Genomic DNA, 24,636 nt, shown 5'->3' with positions numbered 1-24,636 from the left:
GATAAAAATTGGAAGTGTGTACGCACCTTAGGATTTCACTTGGAGACACTGGTTATTGCCTCCACTTGCTTAATGGTTAAAACATTTACCGGTCACGAGATGCTGAAACTGATGTAGGCAATCTTATATCCTGAAACCGTTCTGAAGAAGCAGATCTTTTATTCCGCGAAATGCGTCAATAATCTAAAACCCATTGATTTTGTGTCTAGTATAGGATATATTGTTTTTATCATATGTTTTTAAGGTGAAATATGGTTGTTAAATGTTTGATATTGAAATAAAGTATTTTTCCCTATATGTCATTTGTACCTAAATTTGGCCCTAAAAGTCCCAAACCTACTCTCGTTTTTGTTTTCAAAAAATGGGGATGTGGCCTATTGGCAATTTGAGTAGAGGAAATCTCACCTTACTATAATTCAGATTAGAACAAGTTTGGTTTGATGTTGTCTGTAGCAGAACTGAAGTTCCACATAAATGTGCGATCAGGCACTGCCCCTTCTGCAATAAAACATATCTACCTACCTAATCGCTTTATTCTTGTGTCAAAATCACTGAACTGCTCATTCTGGCTTCTCTTGGGGCTGTCCGGACTGAATAAGCTCCTGCACCTGCGTCAGAGTTACGTCATCCTGGTCCGGCCAGTCTAGATGGCCCAAAATTGAAACCAGGAAGAGAAGACTAAAGATGGCACCGGTGACAGAATAGGGACAGGTGAGTGTTTGTATTACGACCAGACAGGTAAGGTTATTTTATTGCAGAACGAACATCGCCTGTCTCTTCTGCAGTCCTGCCTGGTCGCAATTTTTTTAAAAAAGGGTTTAGTAGCTTTATCTTGCTATTATGCATTTCATGCAGATATGTGGAAATAAATCCAGACATTAATTTAATTAAAACATACACATAAAGCTCAGGTGTAAACCCAGCCAATGTTTGTTCTCATTTCCATCTTTCACACTACCCGCCGTGGGGCGGCATTGAGGTCCACCTCAATTTATTATTCACCTGTGTGTAATGCGATGATCTTTCCCATTTCTCACCTTTCTCCGCCTGGTGTTTTCCATTCTTTTTCCTTCTATATTTTCGAGGACAAAAATAGTTGTTCTTCATTAGCGAGTAGGTGGCACGGCTGTGGTATGTGTAGTAAGCAGATGGCTCTGTACAGGAAAAGAGCCCGCTTGTTTTCTCTGTCAGTGCTGTAATCCATGGTAATGAGGGAACAAAGTGTAGACATGAGGAAATGATATTTTAGTCGGTGTAAATGTAGTGATAGAATTGTGCGTTTTCACGTTGCCTGGTAAATCATTAGCCAAAATGAAAAAAAAAAGAATTCACTTTTTGAGCCAATAAACTGCTAAACCTCTCTAGGTAATCTAAATTGTGAGGATGTTAGACAACTTTTTGTGCAATTTATACCTAAAAAATTTGCTTTGCATTGCCCTTTCTCACACTGATTGTTTTTCCTTTTTAATGGCAGGGTTTCACTTTATTACAACCACCCGAGAAAATCTCAGAGCTGTCATGAGAAATGCTGCAGTCTCTGAGCCCATTAAGGCAAAAAATGGCTGCTTTTTGACACAAAAATCAGTTTACAACTGAGATTTTACTACTTGCGGTGCATGATCTAGTGTCACATTGTGTTAAATGATGCAGTAAGAGAATCCTGTCAATGAATAGTTAAATCTTACAGTAGCAAAGAGATTTCATTGCCAGCATAGCCCTAGCCTAGAGCCCTGTATAGGTGTCAGATTTTTGGCGCTGGTAACTATCTTTCATAATTGTTTCAAGTACCAGGGAAGTGAGTGCTGTACACACAGTGCTGTTCTATGGAGAAGGGGGGGAGGACGAGCGAGTGGCCCTATGCTGTGCTCACCTGCCTGCACTAGTTCCTGTGTGGTCATTCATACACCCCCCAGGGCAGGGGACCCACTCCACTATACACATGCTAGACTTTTGCTGTAGATTAATGCAACTGTTCTTGGGCGACTATCATGTAGCGTGTGTACATTTATTGTTTTTTATTTTTGGTGTCACATCGTCATATCTGATTGACACTCTAAAGCCGCATACACATGTACAATAATAGTCGTTAGAAAGGATCTTTCACAATCCTTTCCAAGGACTAATATTGCACAATGCATGAACTAGTGCTGTACATACAGGACCGTTCTGCTTTATGCAGAGGGGAGGCGGAGAGCGACGCAGAGGCACCCTGCTGTATGCTCTCCCCCTTTACTTGCATTACGGTCGTTCGTCGTTCATCGTCTATGGATCCGCCAGGACGGTCGTTCGGACGATGAACAACGCGCGCTGTACACACTTCAGATTCTCCTCCGATATCGGCCTTGAGCTGATTATGGGGCGAGAACCATTGGAAGTGTGTACGTAGCCTTTTCTGCTATGCAATCCCCCAGGGCAGGGCGCCCTCTGTACACAAGCTAGATTTTTGCTTGAGTTGAACACAACCGATCGCCTTGGGCGACTATCATTCAGCTTGTGTACATGAGCTGACATCCTATTGTTTTTTTTGTTTTTGGTGTCACATAGTCATATATGATTGACGCACTTACTGCCTGAATTCAGAAATGTGTGGAAATGAGCTGTACTGCAGTGTGCAAGCATATATGGCTCATGAAACAGATTCTGTCTACAGCTTTGCTTTCACACACCGTATTCACCTATCAGCCTGATTGCTATTGGAATTTGCCTTGTTCAGTGTTGGCTTTGGTTGGGTTTTAGGCTGTGGACTATCTGTACAACCCCACTGTAGTACCCAAACTATGTAATAGGAAGACCAACCTTAACCATTCGTTTCGGTATTTTTCAGTTGGGTGGTCAAAAAAGTGGGCTGGGGAACACAAAACAATTTTAGTGTTTTCATGTTTCTAGTTGTTTGTGCCATTCTTATCCAGTAACCCCTTAAGTCTGGCCCTTTTTTACGCCATCCTGTACTTTTTTCCAACTTTTTAATGTTCACCATCATATGCACCCTTTTTTATGGTAAGCTAGTTTACAGTGACAGCCAGCAGCTTGTCCCCAGAAGATAGGGAGTGGAAAAGGTAGAAAGTATAAGTCTACTCTCCTCTGGCAGGTTGCCCTTACTCACTGACCACTCTATATACACAATGCCCAGCCTAAGTGGTTGTCTGATGGCAGCCGGGTAGCTATTGAAAAGTGCCAGGTGGTGCACGCAGCTAAAAGGGCCTGGGGAGAACACTGCATTCAAATGGCTACAGTATTTTTCCTAGCCCATCTTAGATAGGTGCACCACCCGGCACTTTTCCGTGACTGTTTTCAAGTGGTTACCTAAGACTTGGGTCAAAATAGAGGGCTACATATTCAAAGTTGCACCTAAATGATATTGCACATCCTTGTGGTGGTCTGTTTAGAAATTTTCTTTATGTTTTGGGTTAGCTGTGTTTGCTGCAGAACTTTTCAAGAAAACACAACTGATTTCCAATTGGCTGACATCCCATCATATGTAGTTCAATGTCCCCTTTTTTTTATTGCACTAATACCATATGTCAGGTAGCACAAAATTATTTGGTTAATGTTTCCCAAGAAAGCCATGAAGGTTAATCCCTATATATACACGCATTTATCTCAAGGTTTGTTATGTTTTCTCTATCAAATCCCCTTTTTTATACAACCACCATCTCTGCATAAAATGTCATTACATGTTGTATCAGCAGATTAGTGTACTGGGTTTCCACATTGGCTTATAGAACTGGTTTAGAAGTAATTACTTATGTAATAAGCGATGGGAGAATGCACACAATTAATGCAGAGCAATCTCTTCTATAAGGGAAATATAATGACTTTTCATTGAGTGCAGATTTGTAATTTTTAGGGTTATATTAACCTTGGTGCCGTTTTGATGTAATACATTTACACACGGACACCATGTATTACATTATTAAACAGGTTTGTAAATGCTCCCAGAGGTGGCTGTATATAATTCACTGCAATCGGCAAACCTCTCTAAAGGATAATTGCATTTTTCATTTAGGTTTGTGGGGCAGACCAAGCATTAGGCAGGAAGCATATACTATATATGTATAATAGGCAATATGGCTTCCGCTAGGTATAGCATTACAAAATGAACTTGGAAATGATCGAGGTTAACTTGGACGCTAGGGAGATAAAGAACTGCAGGCCTGTGTTTAATAATATAGATCTGCATGTATTCTTCGCTTAAATACATGCAGCGTAAATACCTGAATGTGTCCTGATATCAGCCTTTTGCAGGTTCTGTTCAACAGAGCTCAGATGGGGGGAAGGAGGAAGCAGCACAAGGAGCCATCTAATGCGGACCAAGAGCATACTGATACAGGGGAAAAAACGGAGTCACAGAGCGATGAGTTCATGCTTTTGCTACATCTTCCTTACTATCCAATCACAGAGTAGGGGAGGGTCCATGACATCCAGGACTCAGGAAGTGGGTTAAATGATGCTGGGTGTCATGTTATTTGAAAGACTGAGGACATAATAAAGAAATAAAGGGACAAGATGGCAAATAGATCATACTTATCTTTGTTGTCCTTAACCTCCCCTTACTTTTCAGGAACCACCCGGCTGTTTTTAGGTAGAACTGAAAAGTTGGATCAAAATACTGGGGCCACCACCTGCCTACAGCTTCTTCCCTCCCAAGTTGAATGAATTATTCTCTAATACAGGGGTCGCCAACCGTTTGGACGTCATAGACCACTAATTTCACAGACTACGGACTGCGCATGTGTTGGGAGCCGTGTGTCACTTAAAGGGAAGACACTTCCCCCATAGTGAATGCCTGAACCCGCCCACACGTGACAAGGTCCACACGGTCTGCGTCTCTGGCTGGTGTGCTCCCCCAGCAGGGTCCTTGTCCTAACCCCGCTGGGGGCGCACCGGCTAGAGCCGCGGACCACAAAAATTTTCTCGCAGACCACCAGTGGTCTGCAGACTACCGGTTGGCGACTGATGCTCTAATAGAGTGTTTATAAACTTGCACATTTCCTGTTACCATTCTATTTCTTTCTTTTTTGCTGAGATTGCCTTTTTACAATATATATAACAGAAGTATATTCTATAAAAATTAACCTCAGCGGACATGAATGTGCATTACTTTAGAAATCTTTTTGACTTGTATAGCTAGTAGAAGTTACGCTAAACTGAACTTGTTCTTGTAATGTTGAAGACGTTTCGGAGCTCTCCAAGCTTCCTCATCCTTTCTGCTGAAGCAGCTTGAAGAGCTGCGAAGCGTCCTTATCATTACGAGATCAAGTGCAGTTAAATGTGACTACTACTAGATGCCTTGGATAATTGAGAAGCTTTACAGACTTGGCTGTAAGTTTGTTGATTTCCCTGGCTTGCCCCTTAAGCTATGTGCACAAGTCGTACAACCATTCATCGCGGGTGAAAATCTGAGCGGTCCCCCAACTTCGTTTATCCGCCACTGCAAGTTGATGAACGACCGCTGTTCACACCTTTGGAGCAGCATAGCCTATATCAATAAAAAAGAATAGTGTCATGTGTACGCTTCATTCATCTGTCAAAGAAAATGATCACAATTCTCTGACATTCTTTGGACATCTGTACAGAGCTTTAGACATTGTAAACTGAATGAGATGTGACTATGCAATGAAGAAAATAACTACACAAAGCTTAGGAAATGCTGATATCTCACATTAGGCGAGAGTTTACAGCCATTGTCAGTTTTTCTCAATATAAGCAGATTACATGGATCTATAATTGCTGCTGACGGAAACATTTTTGAAAAATTCACATTCAGTTTTATTGCAAGAATTTGTCAGTCATTTTATTTTATTCTCACTTTGTCACTGCTTATCATGTAATTGTTTGAATGCCAAACTGTCAGGAGAGCCTCATTGCACAGAGGCTCAGTTATTTATCATTCTGTAGCTTTTAAGTGAATCTTATGTGGGTGGGGGGGAATAATATTCTCTGTGATCTGCAGCAGCCACTAAACTAAAACGTTAAAGACATTCACCTATTGAATAAAAGAAAGATGTGAATGTTTACTTTTCCCACAGCCAGTTCTGTTGAAGAGCCAAGCTTTGCTGAAGAATGTTCAGCATTTGACACTTCCAAGTATCATTGTGTCATGGTAGGTTGAGGGTGGGGGAAAGTTTCGCCAACAGGCATCCAACACTATTTTCAAGTCATTTATTATACTTTAATCTGGTGCTGGAGGCCTATATCCCAATTGCTCACAAATAATGTTGAGTTTAGTTCTTTAAATGTGCAACAATTGCACTGGAAATGATGTCTTATGTTGCTGGATGCCTGCATGTGCCAATGGTGTTTACATCTATCATGTAAATGATATAATAATTGACCTAGGAACTTTATTTTAGACATTTGGGTATAGACATCCAACACTGTTATTAGGAAGAAATCAATTCCAGAATAATACATTTCAAGGTTGAAGTCTACTTTAATGGATGGGCATTTGGGGAATAGGCATCCAACTGAGAAAGCAATCCTTTCCAGGTCAGTTACTATACATTTCAGGGTTTAAGTCAACTTTTTTGCAGATTACCTCCTCCTGTTTGGATATAAAGCCATTGCAGTAAAGTTGTTCCACATGGTGTTAATTGGAAGCAGCTGTGTGTCCCTGATAAGTCTCAGTGTTGTAATAACAGACATGAATCTTTGGCACAACTTTAACACCATCATATTCTACAAAACCTACTGCAGTAAATAGTAAGACAATTCCAGGGATACCTGAAACGTTGCATCATGTCCACTTTTAAGGAACAAACACTGAGCCAAATTTTATTGTGGTTTTTAAACTAATATTGGTCTAAATGTTGTCAATGAGCTCCATTGGGGGTTATGCCCTCGTAATGGCTTTCTCAGTAACAGAAGTAAGGAAATAAAGGTAGCAAGAGTCAATGGGACAGCTGAATAAAACCTAACCTTTTCCCAAATTCGCCTTGGTTTCGTGCTATGATTGGTGACCTTGTGCACTAACTGTTAACATTTTAGGACAAGCTTTTGTGGGTCTGGTCACTGCTTCTCTGGGTAGAAGTGGGTAGACCTGTGAAAGCTTGCCTTGAAAATATATTTTAAATAAAAAAAAAAAACTGGTTCTGTTAAAGCAGTAGATGTTCCCAGTAGTCAGGTCTTAAGCAGTATGGTGGGAATAATTCTCCCTAGGCAGCTCTCCCATGAATGGTGGCCAAAGGTTGACCCTTTGCTTGAGTAGGGCCTAGGTATTCCAGTATAGTGGGAATAGTTCTCCTCAGGTAGGTTTCCCATGAATGATGGCCAAAGGTTGACCCTTTCCTTGTGTAGGGCCAATGTATGACTGTATGGTGGGCATAATTTTCCCCAGGTAGGTCTCTCATGAATGATGACCAAAAGTTGACCCTTTCCTTGTATTTGGCCTATGTATTCCAGTATGGTGGAAATAATTCTCTCCAGGCAGCTCTCTCATGAATGGTGGTCTAAAGTTGACCCTTTGTTTGAGTAAGGACCAGTTGTACCAGGAGGAATTTGCCATAAACAGAACATGTAAAGTCCAGATTTCATTTTCTTCTGACTTTCATATAAAGCCAATTTATTTTGGGTGTTCAAAGAGTCAACACCCATCAATTATGCAGTATTGAATATTGAACAGTGTGTATAGGTGGGTATGTGTAAAGTTTTTGAAGACTGAAATACCATACAGACCAGTGTTTGTCACCTTTTTCATTGTAGGGAACACTTGAGATAACTTCCATGTCTTCAGAGAACCCCTTCTATAATTACCATATCCACAACCTACAGTATATTACCCTGGTGGTCAGGAGAAAGAATTCCCCTTACATTGCTGGGAAGGCTGCCACCCGTGCAGATAGCAAAAAAGATCATTTGAATCTGTTTAACTGACCTGAGAGTCACAAATTGCTCAAGGAACCTCTGGAGGAACCCTGGTTAAGAAACACTCATATAGGGGTATACCATGCAAAATTTGTGAGTCAAGTCCTGATAAAAACAGAAAAATCATTCAAAATGTACTCTGCCTTTTTTTTACTCTTGTTGTTTTAAGTGTGTTGCTAGCGATCTTTTAACTTTAGTATAGGCCAGACACGGAAGAGGGAACATGTCACGCACTCTTTACTCTGTGTGTCCTGTAGAGAAGTTACGTACGTTCCATCTTGGTGACCGCGAAGCAATGGTGGTATAGCAGACGTTGTTGGCAATAAAAACTTAACTTGTTCTGATCCATCCATACTCTGACCAAAACTGAACAAACAAAATAAGTAATTCCCACTTTAGGCTATTTCTCATTTTACCATCATTAGCCTTTGATAATTTTTGCCTGTGAATGAAATATTGTCATAGCCCATTACAGAGTTTGTTTTCTAGGTTGCATTTCATACAGTAAAGTAAACTCATTAAGCTCAATTGCTTCTTATCCACAGCCTAATCTTTCTTCGAAGTTGCTGACCCAAAAGTGTTTTGTGCTCTTTAATCTCCTTGTGTTCCTCCGAATCCCCTGACGATAGGCGTATTTCATTATCGTCTGATCTGCCTGAAACCCAAACTGCTCCTTCAGGAAGATTCACAATTGCACTCTGCCAACTAATATTAAAAATGCACGACATGCAGAAAGATATTCTAAGAGATCCTTAATTTGATTTCCTGAAAGTTGCGTTTTGGGGCTTGTGGGAACAAAGTTCTGGATGCTTCGTATTAAATACATAATTGGCTGATCTGAACACTTGTTTAGCTGTGTTATTTGCCAGCATTTAATGAAGTCAGTGTTAAAGGAGAACTGATATAATTTGTCCTATTTGCATTGCCAAACTTCACCTGGGCAACTGTAACTCAACTTCTTCTTATAGATGTCATTGTGGTTTTGTATCACAGGTTCATTTTTTTTTTTCAGGGCTGTTGTATGTTGGTGATTTGGCAGCTGAATTCCAAACACAATGTGGCTACAACGTGCATGCAACCTATTAGGTTTTATAAAGTTTACATTAGATAATAACCAATTGGACCATGATGTTGGTGTCTGTGGTTTGAACCGGTGCCACTGGGGATTTCTGCCGGTTGCTGTTCTCTCCAACCTATTTTTTGCCAGTTCAGTAATCTCTCAAGCCCCTTTTAGCCTGGCGCACCACCCGGCACTTTTTAGCAACCACCTGGCTGTTTTTGGGAGGTTACTGAAGATTTGGGTCTCAATACAGGGTCTGTAACCCACCTACAATTTCCTTGCACCCAGCTTAAAAAAATTTCTGGATTGAGTACTGCAGGTGATATACACATCTAGGCACTATGAAATCATTTGGTCATTATCTGCAATCTCTTTCAAATCTTTTCAAGGGCAGACATAGCTACACGCTGAATGTTTCTTCCCTGTTGGCTGTCCTTCAGATCAGAGATTGCAAAGTTGGCCAAACAGGAAGAAACTTATTTCCAAAACAAAGAATTGCCACAGCCAAGTGTTCATTGCTCAATGTGAAGTCAGCAGCCTCGGTTTCAAAAGTTGTGTGCCGAGTCTGTGTATTTGTGATGTCAGTTGTACTTAAAGTGGACCTGGGACATAGCATAACAGCACAAGGTCCACTGTTTTTTTTTGTCCCACCACCAATTGCTGAAATGCTAATACATAAAGGAAAATAAAGAATAAATGCTTGCAAGCTGCAAAAATTGGTTATCTTTCATCCAGATGGGTCAGTTCATTATCCTTTATTTGAGAGACGTTAGGAAACATCAATGCCACTGTACAATTTTAATTTTTTTTTGTGCACGTAAATGTCACAGTAAAATACCACTAGTATGAACCCAGCCTTTGTGACATGAATATAGACTCCGAGAGCTGCAGAAGATGTCGGTGTTATACAGGGCTCTCCCCAGGCACTTTTAGCTGGCCGCACCACCCGCCATTTTTCAGCACCCACCCGGCTGTTTTTGGGTGGTTACCAAAGAGTTTGGTAACAATACAGGGGCTGCCACCGACCTAAAATTTCTTCCCATCCGGCTTAAAAAAATTTCTGGGTTGAGCACTGTTATATAAATGCAGAAAATGATACATATAGGGGACTGTAGGTGACACGTTTGTAAAAGCAAAAGTATTTCTGTACATTTACCAAATTGGTGTTTTTTATTAACATAGAAGTATTACTCCAGGCTCGGCCAAAAGGATATATACATTTGCATGGCCACGCTGTACATTATTTGCAAATATATTGTAACTTTTTTTTTACTTTGCTAAAACGTACTCAAGTCCTAAAATGAATTTATCAGGACTGGAATAGTTAGCTGTCAGCAAATGTTATGTCTCTGTGTTTGGTAAATAAAGGAGTGGGGTTCACTTGGTTTTGGCATCCATAGCATCGCTAGTATTTGGTGCGTTCCTATTGGTGCTGCACAATGTATAAATTGCATTTTCACAGCACCATCTAGTGGCTGTTGGGAGATTGGCAAACCAAGTAATCCTAAAGGGAATCTCCACTGAGAGAATATGCAGGCTGCCATTGCTGACCTCATTCTAATGCTGGTTGCCTGCTTGTCATGCTGATCCTTTGGCTCCAGTCATTTTCACTGGTAGAAAAGATGTTTATAGATCAGATGTTCTGACATCAATTCTTGTGGTGCAAAAATCAATCAAATCATTCCTAATGAGCCGTAAATAGGCACAGATCTGGCTGCATACGTCTTCCAGTGTCGTGGTCTGGGACCAGCAACCATACTTTTCAGAAGGCGACAGTATTGGCAGACCTCCAAACTTCCTTTCCGCCATTAAATATTTCTGCGTGCTGGTTTAATAGATAACGTCTTATAATCAGCCCTCTCAAATTGAGTACCCCGAACTTGTGCGCAAGGCAATGGCGATGTGTAGGGGTCCCATAAGCACCAAGGTACACTTTACCTGATCTCCTATTAGCAGCTTCCTAAAAGTTTTGAGCCCTAGCATAAATTAGCTTTATTTTCTTTTAATGCTGCAAACTTCCTATATTATTGTGATCAGAATGCTCTTTTTGCTTTAATCATTTTCAAAGTATGTCTAATAATCTGTTTTAAATACAGGTTTAAAGAAGGTGCATGAGCACGTCCTAATAGTCAGGGCTATCCTTTATTCCAGATAATAGGAAGCACAGCCCAGGCTAATGTATCACCCTTGTCACAGTAGTTTATATTGGTTAAAGAGGAAAGAAAAAAAAAAAAGCCCCAACGCAGGCAGCTGGGTTTCAGTTAGACGGATTCTCCTCCGGTTCCAGAGCGAGCCTTATAACTGGTGAAATAGAATGTCTTGCAGCAGCCGTGTGCTAGCCAACAGCCTGTGACAATCCTGAAGGAGGAACATGAATCTAATGCGTACCTATCCTCATTACCCTACAGATACCGGGCAGAAAAAGACCCTCGAGAAGAAAGATGGGCGACGGATGTCCTTTCAGAAGCCAAAAGGTACCATGGAGTACACGGTAAGCTTTGCTCGTTATACTTTAAACATCAACACCCCCCTCCTTCACCTTTCCTCTCTGCCGAATGGCAATTGTGTTTATCTAACGTTCTGTCCTACTCAAATCAGCTGAAATCTCTGTATTTCTAATATACCCGGGTATATATTCATCACTGGTTGTGTATCTGTAATGCAGGCTACGGGGCAAATTTTGCAAATCTACCTTGACCTTGCCTGGATGAATAACCTTGCACGCTGCCTCTGTTTATTGGCATTGATTTAAAGCTTACAGATAATAGTTATTTCTCAGCCGGTGAAAGATGGAGCCTTTGTCACTGCTATGTTCTTGAAATGACCCTCAAAAATAAAAAAAAAAAATAAAAGGAACCCGGCTGCAGGCGGCTTTTTTGTTACCAGGGGCGACCGAATTTCAAATGGCACAGCTTTCATTTCATCAATCTCTAAGTGACGTCTGAGCAGGGAATTGAATTGATTTGTGTTGGTCGGGGTGTTTTATGTATGTTTACATCTGTTTATCATCCGTCTTGCTAGATGTTCTTTTACTTCCCTATCGTTCTTGCAGGCTTTTGCATTAGGCAGGTCAAAGAGCACCGATGGGATGCAGTTGCAGGTAGCAGCCAATCAGATTTCAGTTTTTTCTGGCCAGGTCGGTGAACAAGCAGGGTTGCTGCACTTTGCTTATAATAAATACGTCTTATTAGGTTCATATAAATTACTGGTTTGTTCAACAAGATGAGGGACCATTGTAGTATAGATGCCAATAACATCTAGCTAATTGATTTTTGTGATGTGCACAAAGTTAAGAATTACTATAGGTGCTTTCTCTATTAAGTAAACCTTGTATTATTACTATTAATAAACAGGATTTATATAGCGCCAACATATTAAGCAGCACTGTACATTAAATAGGGGTTGCAAATGACAGACAGATGCAGACAGTGACACAGGAGGAGGAGGGGACCCTGCCCTGAAGAGCTTACAATCTAGGAGGTAAGGGGAAGTATCACACAATAGGATGGGAGATATGTAGTAGTGGGAAGTAGTGAGGGTTTTCAAAAGACAGAGGAAGATGGGTAGGCAAGTTTGAAAAAGTGGGTTTTGAGTGCTCTTCTAAATGAGTTGGAGCAAGCCGAATAGGACGAGGAAGAGAGTTGGTCGGGGCAGCTCTAGAAAAGTCTTTGAGCCATGCGTGTGATGAGGTTATGAGTGAGGAATTCATTAGTAGGTCATTGGAGGAGCGGAGAGAGCGGCAGGGGGAGTATTTTTCTATCTGGTCAGAAATGTAAGTGGAACAATAACTGTGTAGGGATTTGAAGGCAAAGCACAGGAGCTTAAATTTGATTCTACGGTGAAATGGAAGCCAATGAAGAGATCTGCAAGGAGAGGCAGCAGAAGAGCGGAGGGAAGGATGGATGAGTCTGGCTGCAGCATTCATAATAATATAATGGATTGTGGAGGAGAGATCAGGTTAGTGGAATAACAGCGAGGAGGAGGTTACAGTAGTCCAGACGAGAGATGATAGGAGCAGGTACAAGGAGTTTGGTGGTCTCAGGGGACAGGTAGGGGCGGATTTTGGAGATGTTGTGCAGGTGAAAGTGACAGGACCTGGAAATGTTCTGAATATGGAGGGTAAATGAGAGGGCAGAATCAAAGGTGACACCAAGACATTGTGCCTGAGGGGAGGGACTGCAACTGTTATTCTTTTTCTGTATTCCTAGTCTATTAATGTTTTTTTTATATCATTTCTCACTTAGTCTAAGAAGGATAATCATCTGTATGACTAATGTAAGTAATTGGCGACCAGGTTCCTTATTTATCAGTCATTCCTGACATTTGCTTTCATTTATTACTAAGAATTATGTGCTTTTTTCTTATCCTGTATTGCTGAATACACAAAGCACCTAATTTACTGTATCTCAGTCCAGATGGTCAGACTGATAGCTTAGAGTTTGGTACATATTGGAAAATAAACACAATCCATAGAACTCTGGTAGTGATCTCTCTTCATATAACATGGAGCAGCTTGGTGGCTCAGTCTCAGGTTCAAATCTCGGCCAAGACACTACTTGCATGGAGTTTGCAGGTTCCTCCTGTGTTTGGGTGGGTTTCCTCCTACAATCCAAAAACATGCAGTTAGGTTATTGGCTTCATCCTAAAATTGACCTTAGACTCTGTTAATGTACATATGACTATGGTAGGGACATTGGATTGTGAGCTCCTTTGAGGGGCAGCTAGTGACATGACTATGGACTTTGTAAAACGCTACGTAATATGTTGGTGCTATATAAATACTGTGTAATAATAATGATAACATTTCAGGTCCGTACACCTACTCCAATATTACCGATCAGATCCATCCCACCCTCTTTTAAAGATTCAAGTTTATTTTAAAGAAGTATTCTAGTGCAGTAGTGTGGAAATTCCAGCAAGCAAAACAAATGAGTCCCCCAGATAACAGGACCAGAGCCCAAAGCTGTGTATATTGTGCACCTGTAGCTACTGGGAATGGTTTTTTAGTAAACATAGAGTATAGCAGCAATTGTTTCTGATGGTTACAGTATATATCGGAATATATAAACCTAAATATTTATTTTTACCCTAAAATAAAGGTAAATGGTTTGATACGAGTATAAACCTAGGGCACAAAATCCAGCCGTCACTGCTAACATTTAAAACAGAAATCCCAATAAATTTAACATGAATAAATGCGTATAATGTGTGTTTAAATGGAATCAAATAAAATGGCGCTTGCTCAGTCTTTGATACTTTTGAGTTGGATATGATGGATCACTTGAGCCTAAACGATCTTTGTTCATTATTTTTGGCCTCCAACGCCAAGGGTTTGTTATACCCTAATCATTATTAGGTCATTTCTTCCAATCACTTGCATTCAGAAGTCACTTTTTTAGATTGATTAGACTCTCCTATGTTGTAAATTCTTTGGTTCTGTTCAACCATTTTCCGAAGTATTATTGATTCATGGTCAAGTAAAAGTGGTTGTATTCCTTGAATGTTGTCATACATATGGTGCCTCTTCTATGCCTTAATTACCCCAATCAGATGTAACCTATGTTCTCATCGTCATTGTCTACATCCCTATTTTTTTTTTCACCCAGTGACTGATCAGAGGCAGCTTATAGGCTTCTCTAGGGCTGGTGGTAAAAAAAATCTACCCCAGGCTCTATAAAATCATTGGGGGGCAATCTGTTCATTGTTCATCCCAGAATTTTTTGAAACTGGGTGGGAAGAAATTGTAGGCAAGTGGCAGCCCTTGTATTGTGTCCCAACTCTTTAGTAACCACCCAACAGTCAGGTGGTTACTGGAAAGTGGCAGGTGGTGCGCCCGTCAGAAAAGGTCTGGGGAGAACACGGTTTAACAGCAGGTGAAGATGGTGGTAGAGCAATGTAACTCATACCCCAGGCCTATACAGCGGGGTTGTGGACCTTCCCACCATGCATCCATAGTGGGAAGGTCCTGGTCTTCAAGGCATGGTAATCATGCTGGCCACAATAATAATTTGTATATAGTCTTGTAGCACTGTTTATTTATTTCTTAATGGTGGATTCTGCCTCCAGTGCAGAATGTGGCGGAGGAGAGCATGTTTTACCAAAGGTATGCTACCTTCCATATCCTGCTCCCGCAGGCATGTTTCTCCCAAGTATTTATGCCAGCAGTGAGATGGACCCTCAAGCACACAGAACTCACTAGGCAAGTTCTACCCTGATCCAAACAGATACTCCAGTTTTGAGTGGGTGCTTGTTGGTTATATTGCCAATTCTCAGGTTTCTTAGACTCCAGTGCCAAGTTTTTCCCAAGCATATTTGTGTCTGCACCCTCCCACAAAGCTAAAGCAGTAGTGACTCTCCTGTAGGAGTATTGTTTTTGTTCTTATTCTGCATTATGTAGACTATGTTAAGGGAATGACATGCCAACGTCTGGTATTCTAAGGGTACGAGAGTAGAAGTTTGTATGATAATTTTTCTGGTTGTGGTCCAGTCCAAAAGAAGAATAATTAGTCAACCTGGGGAATAAAATGAAATTAACATTTTTAAAAAGAAAGTTTTTTTGGGAAACTGATTCCGAATGTTGTTCCGACAACATTCTTGTTGTATGGCACTCTTTATCATTTTATGGTGAAATCTGTTGTTTTGGTTCAGTTAGTTCATAAGTTCATATTGCTCAAATAGAGAGTGATGGAGGCCACTGACAAATCCATACGGTTAGGGACCCCATGTTTCACTTTCCAATATTCATGCATTCTATAGCTACACACATGCGCCATGTTTCTTTTGGTCCTTTCTGGACAGACGTCTCCTCTACTAAGGTAAAGGGCCAGCAGGTTTTGTTAAATGTCGTTGGGCACATGCACCCCCCCAATTAACATTGGGTAATGTTGTCCCCACCTCCTGCAGGGTTCTCTGAGCTGGCTTTCATTTGGTAGTACTGTATGATCCAACCAATAAGTTACAGTTTGATTAGCTACAATCTGGATATATTTATTCAGAATTATTCCTACCAAAAAAGAATAAAAACTTGTATAAGAATATAAAAACTTTTGAATGAATTGATGTTCTTTTCTCTTCCCTGTGACGATCCACTTTTGATTTGGCAGTAGTCATGTGGATTGTCTGGGTTGATGTTTAGGTAGGGTTGTTGTTCAATTAGCAGCTTGTGAAAATCACATGAAAGACAAAAACATAATTTCCTTGAATCATTTTTTAGGTGGACTTGTATAGACTCTTAATGACAGATTTCTCTTCTTGACCTTGAAACTTGTTCAGTGTCAAGTACAAGGGTTTTCATAAACTTAATGTGCTCTAGAACACCTCCAGTTGGTGTGTAGATACATAAATAGATCACCAGTTTGACTTTTTGATTGTTCTTGAACTTTTCTGGTGCAATGGTGCTAAATTCTTGTGGAACTTCACCCAAGTTCTGCTCTTACCTGATACAATAGGGTACAATATAGGCTACTGCTAAAGGAGGTGAACAGTCTGGAGGTAGGGTAGGAATCCTCCCTAATTGCCTTAAGGTGGTGCTACCTGTGAAACAATTTTCTCTTTGTTTCAAGAGTTAAACAGGTGACAAGTAAGGGTTCAAGCAAGAACACCCCTTTTATGCTCTTTGCAGGACTACCCATGTTTGGCTGCCACCTGACGCGCTGTAGTACAGGAAGGTATACTGTTCAGCATTGTATATGAAAAGCTGGAGAGTTGAAGGCAGAGTAAGCATCATCTTATATTTCCCCATGGTGGTGCTACCTGTGAGACAAGTTTTACCTTTCCACGCAGGAGTTAAACAGATGACCAATGAGGCTCCATGCAAGAGGAACCTATTCCATTCTTCTTCGGTCTCTTAAGGTCAAAGCTGTTCCAGTTCATTGCAGGTTCTGTTATTATCAGAATGCTTGCTCTAATATCACAACTTTCACAAGGACAGTTTCTTCTCCAACAGTCAGTTCTGAAATATTCCTCCCCTCTTTTCATGTTTTACTGCTTGGGTGTATTCTGTCAGGCTTGTATTGTTGGTACAACAAAAAGCCTTGCACTGCACACGTCGGTTTATTTCCTGATAGATGTTTTTGGTCTTGTGCTGCGAACGTCTGTCCTTGCATAGTAAAGGATTACTGAAAGCACATCAATCAGTGCTCTAACATTGCTATCCTGTAAACATTGCAAAAACACTGAAGTCGTAATGACTTGTTTTACCTTAAAGTTCACCTGTGGACAGACTAAAGACATAACGCTGGAGTCATATGTATATGCATTGTGGTGATGCACTCTGCATAATTACTTGTTCTCTTACCTAATTCATCCTCAAAGATCACAACAAACACTTTGAAGTCATTTTTCAACTGGACAGCTTTATACCTGTGCAGTATGTTATTCATTTTGAATAGGCTGGCCATGCACCTTAATAAATCTCAAACCAGACCTGACCCTTTTTGGAAATGTGTCGTTTATCAATTCTATTGCTGTCCTTGTTGCCTAGCTGTCTGGCTTTATTATTTTGCAACACTGACCTGGGATATGTTTAAAATACATGAAGCTGCATACTTGTTCATAACTCTATATACTAAAGTCACTGAATCAATCTGTAAATCAGCATTTTCAAAAAGGAGCGTCACAAACGGCCAAGACTCAGGTTCACAAATCACAAGTTTTCATTAAGGAAAATATCCTTATAGAGTCAGCAGACCCTTTAAACCCGTAATAGCCAGGCTTGTACAATAATCTTTACGCTATCTCTTTATAATTGTAATGTGACAGATTTGCTTCTCTTAACTACAATGTTTACTGCTGGGAGACTGCATATGAGCTCTGGCCACTTTATTTCAAGCTGAAGACTCCGAGATGGCATCTAACTGTATAGGACTATATCTTCTTCACCCAGGGCCCTCTGCTTTCATTACTCATAGGTGGGGAAAAAACACAGATAATACAACATTTTTCAGCATCCCTTCCACTCAGCATGAAAACCTTGAAATAGTTTCTGACATTTAGATTAAAATCAGAGATTTTTGTTGCATATGTTTGCTAATATAAATCTGAAGCCACAATACCACATCAATGCCTCTCTGCAAAGTCTGAGGGCTAGGGAATTTTGGTGCTGAGAGTTCCTTTGAAATATGGCATTTGTAACATAGGTAGCATTGCTTTTCCTTCCCCAGTGTAAGGACGGATTTCCCTCTGGGATGTTTTAGGTTTCAGCAAGTAACACCATCTATTGATTTTTATTCCTATTTTCAGTTGTTATATGTCCCTGACCCAGACTACATTTCCAGTGTGGAGAGCTCCCCGTCCCTCAGTCCCATCAGTCCTCTATCTCCAACCTCATCAGAAGTGGAGTTTGAGAAAACTATTGTAAGTATTGTATATTTATCTACTGTATACCAAGAGGCTTTCTTCCTGTTATGTACTACTCATGACAATACAATCTCACTGTTTGGAATTATATGTTTTTATATGTGTGCAAACAGGATATGATACACCCTTTTCATTGTGAAGCTTGAAGGAACTTTTTAGTCTTTTCAGCTTTTTCTAGATATATGTATCAAGATTTGTTTGATACAAAACTTTCATTAATGTTTGGTTGAAGAAGACACAGAGGTTTGTTAACAAGTTTCTATATACTATTCCAAAACAATATAGCTTCTGTCAAAATATGTCACAAAAACAAATCAGCTTAATGAGGAGGGTGCAGATTCATCAGTCCTCGGTAGTGTAGTCCCTAGTGAGGATTCCACAGTCCCTAAATCAAATCAACAACTTTAAAATCAGCATACAAAATGACACTGCTTCTTAGTAAGCTCCCACAGAGGCTTGTTTGCAGCCTACGTGTTGCCATTCCACTCCTCAGCCTGACTATTCACCTGTGCTACTTAAAGCAGACCTCCAGTTTGCTGTAGCAAAAACCACTGATTGTACCCGGGGTGGAATGGGATGCCTCACCCAATACCTTCCTTTCCAGATTACAGGGCACTGAAATTAACTATAGCAACCCTTTGCAGAATTGCTCTTACTATTCCTGCACTCTTTTCATTTACTCTTTCTTTGTCTCTATTAGGGTGATATCTTATTCCAATAGTTGTTAAGCGAGAGGATGAAAGCAGTTTTCTTTCAAACATAGATGAAAATTTACATACAAACTTTTTAGTATCAAATATTTTGAAACCACAATCCATTAAAAATCCATTAAATTCATGTTAGGGTCATGAATGTTCACTTTTGCTGAATTCTGCAATAGTAATTTAGAATATGTCTTGCTATATAAAATGCAAAGGTTTTTCCTTTAACTGTCTTCCTTTTAGTTCCAGCCATTGACACCAGTAAATTTATCGCAAACTCTATTTTAGTAGAGTTATCGCAGCCTGTAAAAAGTGTGCCTCTGCTTGTGTATTGTAAAATATAAATCTCTTGTTTTGGGAAAAATAAAATCCAGCGCTGTGGCGCAAGTCCTGTCAAAGGTATTATTATTATAAATAAACAGGATTTATATAGCGCCAACATATTACACAGCGCTGTACATTAAATAGGGGTTCATCTTGGCTCCCCATTCCCAACATCGAAGACAGAAGACATTTTATTTATGCTGTACATCAATGTTTTCATTCTATACCCCACTGCCCACCTAAATCTAATTCTACTAAATATCTGTTTTAATTACCTGGGATCTGTTAAACATTTAGGGCTCATTCACATCAGCATTTTTGGGTCCTTATGGAAGAACAAGGCAAATTTGGACGGGAAATAGGGTAATATATATTTTTGTGCAATGCATTCCATCATGTTTCTCATCGCGTACTACAATAAATAGAATTTGACAAAAAAGCAGACTCCTCCATGCATTGCAGCTTACAGTCACAACATGCACCAATGCACGATAATGTGCACTGTGTGTTACAATTATACCTCCAGGTTTTGCTTTCTGTGGTTCTAGCTTGCATGCAGAGCTGTGATATTTACCTCGGCTTATGTGCTTTTAGGACCCCCAAGGCCCTCACCACAGGGATTCCACATCCTCACCTGCCTACTCTTCGATCCGTCCTTCCAGAGTTGTCTCCTCTACATCAGAGGAAGAAGAAGCGTTTACAGAGAAGTTTCTGAAGATTAACTGCAAGTACATAACAGATGGAAAGGTACTTACTGTAACATTTAAAGGTATTAAAGCATCATGTTTGCCTGTGGCTGAACTTCAATCACATCTGATCTATGTTCAGGGGTGGTTAGAGGGATAATACTTACCTGTTATATAACAATCTGCTCCTTACTAAATTTATGGTTTGGAAAAATGAAAACATACAGTGTGGTCAAACGTCAGCTAAATTTATAGCAAAGCCATCAGATGTTATCATATCTAGAGGATGGGGGAGTCCTTGACACTTGACCAGTCAGGTCAAATCTGTGTTTTCAGGTCTGCTAAACATAGAATGGAGATGCCCTTTTAAGCATTCTTTTTTCAGTCATCTTGATTATATGCCTTCCCTTCATATAAAATCATCGAATGCCACATCCCTAATCATAATTTACAGCATACAAATTAGAACTTTTGCTACCAAGAGCATAACCATATATACTTTGACACATAACATATTTTTTGTATTGATTAAAAATGATTCTAAAACTAACTATAACACAACATTACATAATCATATTCCATGTAGTCTCATACACTTGTTCTATGCGTTTCACATTCCGGTTAATCAGGAATATGGAGATATTTACGGTCATATGGGATTAGTGCATTCACACAATAACAGGGCAGCTCCCTCATAGAATGGTAATCAGGGGGGTGCAATGGCACAAACAGAATCATTTCTGTATATAATGATTAGCTTCAAATATTCCCAATATATTTTTCACAAAGTAATTCATGTATTGTTTCTATTATATCTAAATAACTGCCATCTATGCCTTGATTATGAGTGAAACCGCCAAGCAAATCTTCCAAATATCTCTTTAAGCCGTCAGGTTTCCCTCACCGTTTTCTAAGTTCACATCCCTGCAATGATAATGCTATTAGTCTCCCATTTTGAACATGCTAATGTAATGGACTGTATGTGTTTTTATATTCCAGGGATCGGTCAGTGGTGTACTTCTAGTAACGCCAAATAACATCATGTTTGATCCTCACAAGACGGACCCTCTAGTGCAAGAGAACGGTTGTGAAGAGTACGGCATTATGTGTCCAATGGAGGAGGTGACCTCCGCAGCAATGTACAAAGAGATAGTCAATAGCAAATTGAAAGATATTCCAGTGTAAGAATATTTATTATTTTGTAGAATATTTTGTAAGAATATATTATTTTCATCTTTCTTTTTCCATTCATATACTATTTTTGCAAATACATTTTATTACAATAAACCCATTTTAAAGTTTTATTGAAACTGAGAAAAGCCTTTTGCTTTGACAAGGCTAGTGTTCTTACCAATTTTCTTCCAACAAAATTACCTGCTGTTAGCTCCTCTAACTCTACAATATAGAAGCCATAGTTTCAAAATTCTGTACCAATGAAACTAGCTAAACCTATTGAAGCCAGTAGATTCTTAACTTATTTTACCTATAAACTATCAACAGTTGTGTAAGTACAGTTGGTCATGGGGTATAAAGGAATTATTTTACACACATTTTCAATTGGGGGACAAAAAAGTCTGAATTCCTGAAACCATGGCTGGGTTTTTTAAGCTTTATGTTTTATTATGATGAGTTACTTTAAAGTTGAATACTGAAGAGTCTGATGAACGCCTAAGCACTGGAACAGAGCAGGTAGAAAGCAGATGAATATTTTATCTCTTCTACAGCAAGAGTTTTTCATTTTGATAGTATAGTCTATTTATTATTTATAGTGGATTATAGGGGCACATAATTTCTTTACACAGACCCCTGTTTCGGGAACATAACCTTTAAATAACCATGATCCTCAGCACATCAAATATCCTACACTTGCTGTCCACCCTCTTCATGGATCTTAACAGGGAATTGCACTGTCTTGATAGAATGTGTCCCACTTGGGCATCGATTGAGCAAATTAAACCCACCGGGGGTTTTAAGGTGGATGGCCTCTCCCTATAAATGAATTAGGATTGTACTACACATGTGTGGCCCAACTGGGAGATTTTCTGAGAGGCTGTTCAGTTTCCTACAAACCCCTCAGTTAGGATCTTTAAATCCTAACTGAGGGGTCTTTAAACTTTTTCAAAATGCAGTTTTCTTTTAAATGATATGTGTTTGTGTTTTATTATAGAGATGTAGAGCAGCTGACCAGTATGAGAGATTTTTGCCACTACAAAAAAATTTCTCAGAGCAATACACATGAGTTAGATACGAGAATCTGGGATACCGGAAATGACAGTGCCAGCACCGCTCCTCGCAGCACCGAGGAGTCCTTGTCAGAGGATGTTTTCACGGAATCTGAGCTTTCTCCTATTCGAGAAGAGGTTCATTCCTCCGATGAGCTGCGACAGGACAAATCTTCAGGCGCATCCTCCGAATCCGTTAAGACAATCAACCAGCCAGCAGGAGAATGTTGCTCATCAAACATTTCAGACTCCACGGATGCTTTGCATGAAAAAGGCAATGGCGATCCTTCAGCCAATGACAGTGGGATCGTTAGTAATGCCTATGATTTTGAGAAGAGTGACATATCCATTAGGGTGGGTGAAGACATGGATAAAGTATCTGAAGCATCTGCTGAATTACAAACCAGTACAGAGCTAGAAGAAATAGAAGGTGCAAGTAAAACATGCAAAGAGGAAGAACACGGGTCAGATATTAAGCTTAAAAACCGAGATCAGAGTGTTGAGAAAGAGGAATCTGATCTTGGAAACCAGACAGGGGGGACAGAAGAAGGAGCGCAGGTAATACCATCACTAGGAGACTCCGAAACGGAGGTAGAGGAACTGAGAAAGCTTTGGAAAAACCTCACTATGCAACAAGCCAAGCAGCAACGGGAGAACATGCAGCATTCCACACAGAAGGAACATAAGCCAAAGATGAGCACAGATTCCCACGGTGAAGGTATGGTGTTTTTTTTAAAGGCCAGGGGAGAATGTGGCTTAATAAATTCACCCAAGTCTTTTTAGGCCTTTATGCAGATAATGTTTTGTTACTCCATGCTGCAGACATGAAGGCTGGGTACACGATCTGTACCTTCAAAAAATAATGCTTGCTTATAAAATCTTGTTCTGAAGCAGCACTCTGAAGATTACTTGCTGGTGTAAAAGTTTTGATTTTTTCTGTATTTGTAGGTTTTGCCTAGGGTCATGACTGGGCATGGTTGTGAAGCTTAGAATACATTCATTTTTTATGACAATAAACATCTTTTATTTGCAAAAATAAAGCATTGCTGGCAAAAGACATTATACTTTACTTCCAGGTGGTCACTGACTCAAATCATTGCTTGATCATTGTAGATCTACAGCTGCCAAACACACTTTTTCTTTTGTGTATTGCATACCTGCTCGCCTTTTTTGTGGAGTGGTTTTCACCAACTTTTCATCTACTGTGTCATGTAATCCGGAGCCAGTTGATCACACTACATCAGAAAGTAAGGGATGTGGGCATGGAAAACTTCTGGAAGTATTTCATGTGAAGATTAGCCCATTAGCAAAGTGATGTTTTGAGTCAGCGTCCACCAAGAAACGGTTTTAATGGCAGAGCTGGATCTTTGTTATCACTAAAACTTAGGAACCTATTAAAGTATACATATCCTGAGTCAATTACAAAGGTAACCTGTACTGTGAACTCTTTATAAACATGCTGGTCACTGGGTTGTGTCTGCATGTTCGAGGTACTGGCAGGAATAGAGAAAGCTCAGGGTTCCCCTTGTTACACTTTGTGGTCAGTTACTTTGTAATAATGAAATTGTGTCATCATGACATCTGGCAGCTAGCATTCTATTATTGTTATTAAAGAGTATTTTTATAGCGCCAACATATTATGCAGCACCGTACATCACACCACATGGCCGCACAATTTTTCTGTTGTGATAAGTGTACTTTAGGCTCACAATTTCCTATTGGTTCCTATGCTTTTACATTTTAGGAACTTGGTATAAACTAGTTTTGGCTGCATATCTGTCACTACGTTAGGGCTCCAATGTAATGAAGTCTTCACGTATCTCAATCACTAATGATTTAATATTTATATAAAATTAAGTCTCGCCGTTCACTTTGTCCTAAGTAAACAAGCAACTTATCCAATTTTCCCAGTTGTTTGAATCTTATTTCATCTATTTTTAGTGTTCAGTATCTTTAATTATATATCACTTTGCAGAATTCATAGACTCATTATTTTTGATCCCTGCTCACTAGAAAAGTTCACAATCCATTGCCCACATTTACATTCATACAAGCACCAGCTAATTTAGGAGGATGTCATTTAAAACTGAACTAAAACCAAACCACTGAATACACAGGTTAACTACGTATGTATGAGCAGGGTTTCTCAACTAGGGTTCCTCCGGAGGTTGCTGGGGGTTCCTTGAGCAATAAGCAATTTGTTCCTCCCAGGTCAGTTGGCACTGACACCAATGATCTATTTGGCTATCTGTATGGGTGATGTTTTTGCCAATGGCCAGCACTGTAAGAGGCATTCATCCCATTGACCACCAGGCTAATGTACCATGAGGTGAGCATATCATAAATATTGGCAGGGGCTCCCGGAGACCTCCCATGTTAAAAAGGTTAAGAAAGACTGCTAGAGAATGTAGGTAGATCAGCTA

At 39.9% G+C, this 24,636-nt stretch overlaps 1 protein-coding gene across 1 annotated transcript in view; it reads left to right on the top strand.

Annotated features, from left to right (window-relative positions):
* The window catches only part of OXR1 (oxidation resistance 1), a 79,701-nt gene that overhangs the window by 11,546 nt on the left and 43,519 nt on the right, over positions 1-24,636 (top strand). The window contains exons 2-7 of the mRNA XM_072413239.1: positions 11,332-11,520; positions 14,990-15,087; positions 18,065-18,277; positions 19,900-20,052; positions 20,991-21,172; positions 22,159-22,931. Coding sequence (XP_072269340.1) covers positions 11,332-11,520; positions 14,990-15,087; positions 18,065-18,277; positions 19,900-20,052; positions 20,991-21,172; positions 22,159-22,931 — 1,608 coding nt within the window. The remainder of the gene's footprint in view (positions 1-11,331; positions 11,521-14,989; positions 15,088-18,064; positions 18,278-19,899; positions 20,053-20,990; positions 21,173-22,158; positions 22,932-24,636) is intronic.

The sequence above is a fragment of the Pyxicephalus adspersus genome, chromosome 5 (assembly GCF_032062135.1).
Source record: "Pyxicephalus adspersus chromosome 5, UCB_Pads_2.0, whole genome shotgun sequence".
Classification (NCBI taxonomy): domain Eukaryota; kingdom Metazoa; phylum Chordata; class Amphibia; order Anura; family Pyxicephalidae; genus Pyxicephalus; species Pyxicephalus adspersus.
The sequence above is the reverse complement of the archived record's forward strand: the minus strand, read 5'-3'. Positions and strand labels throughout refer to the sequence as shown.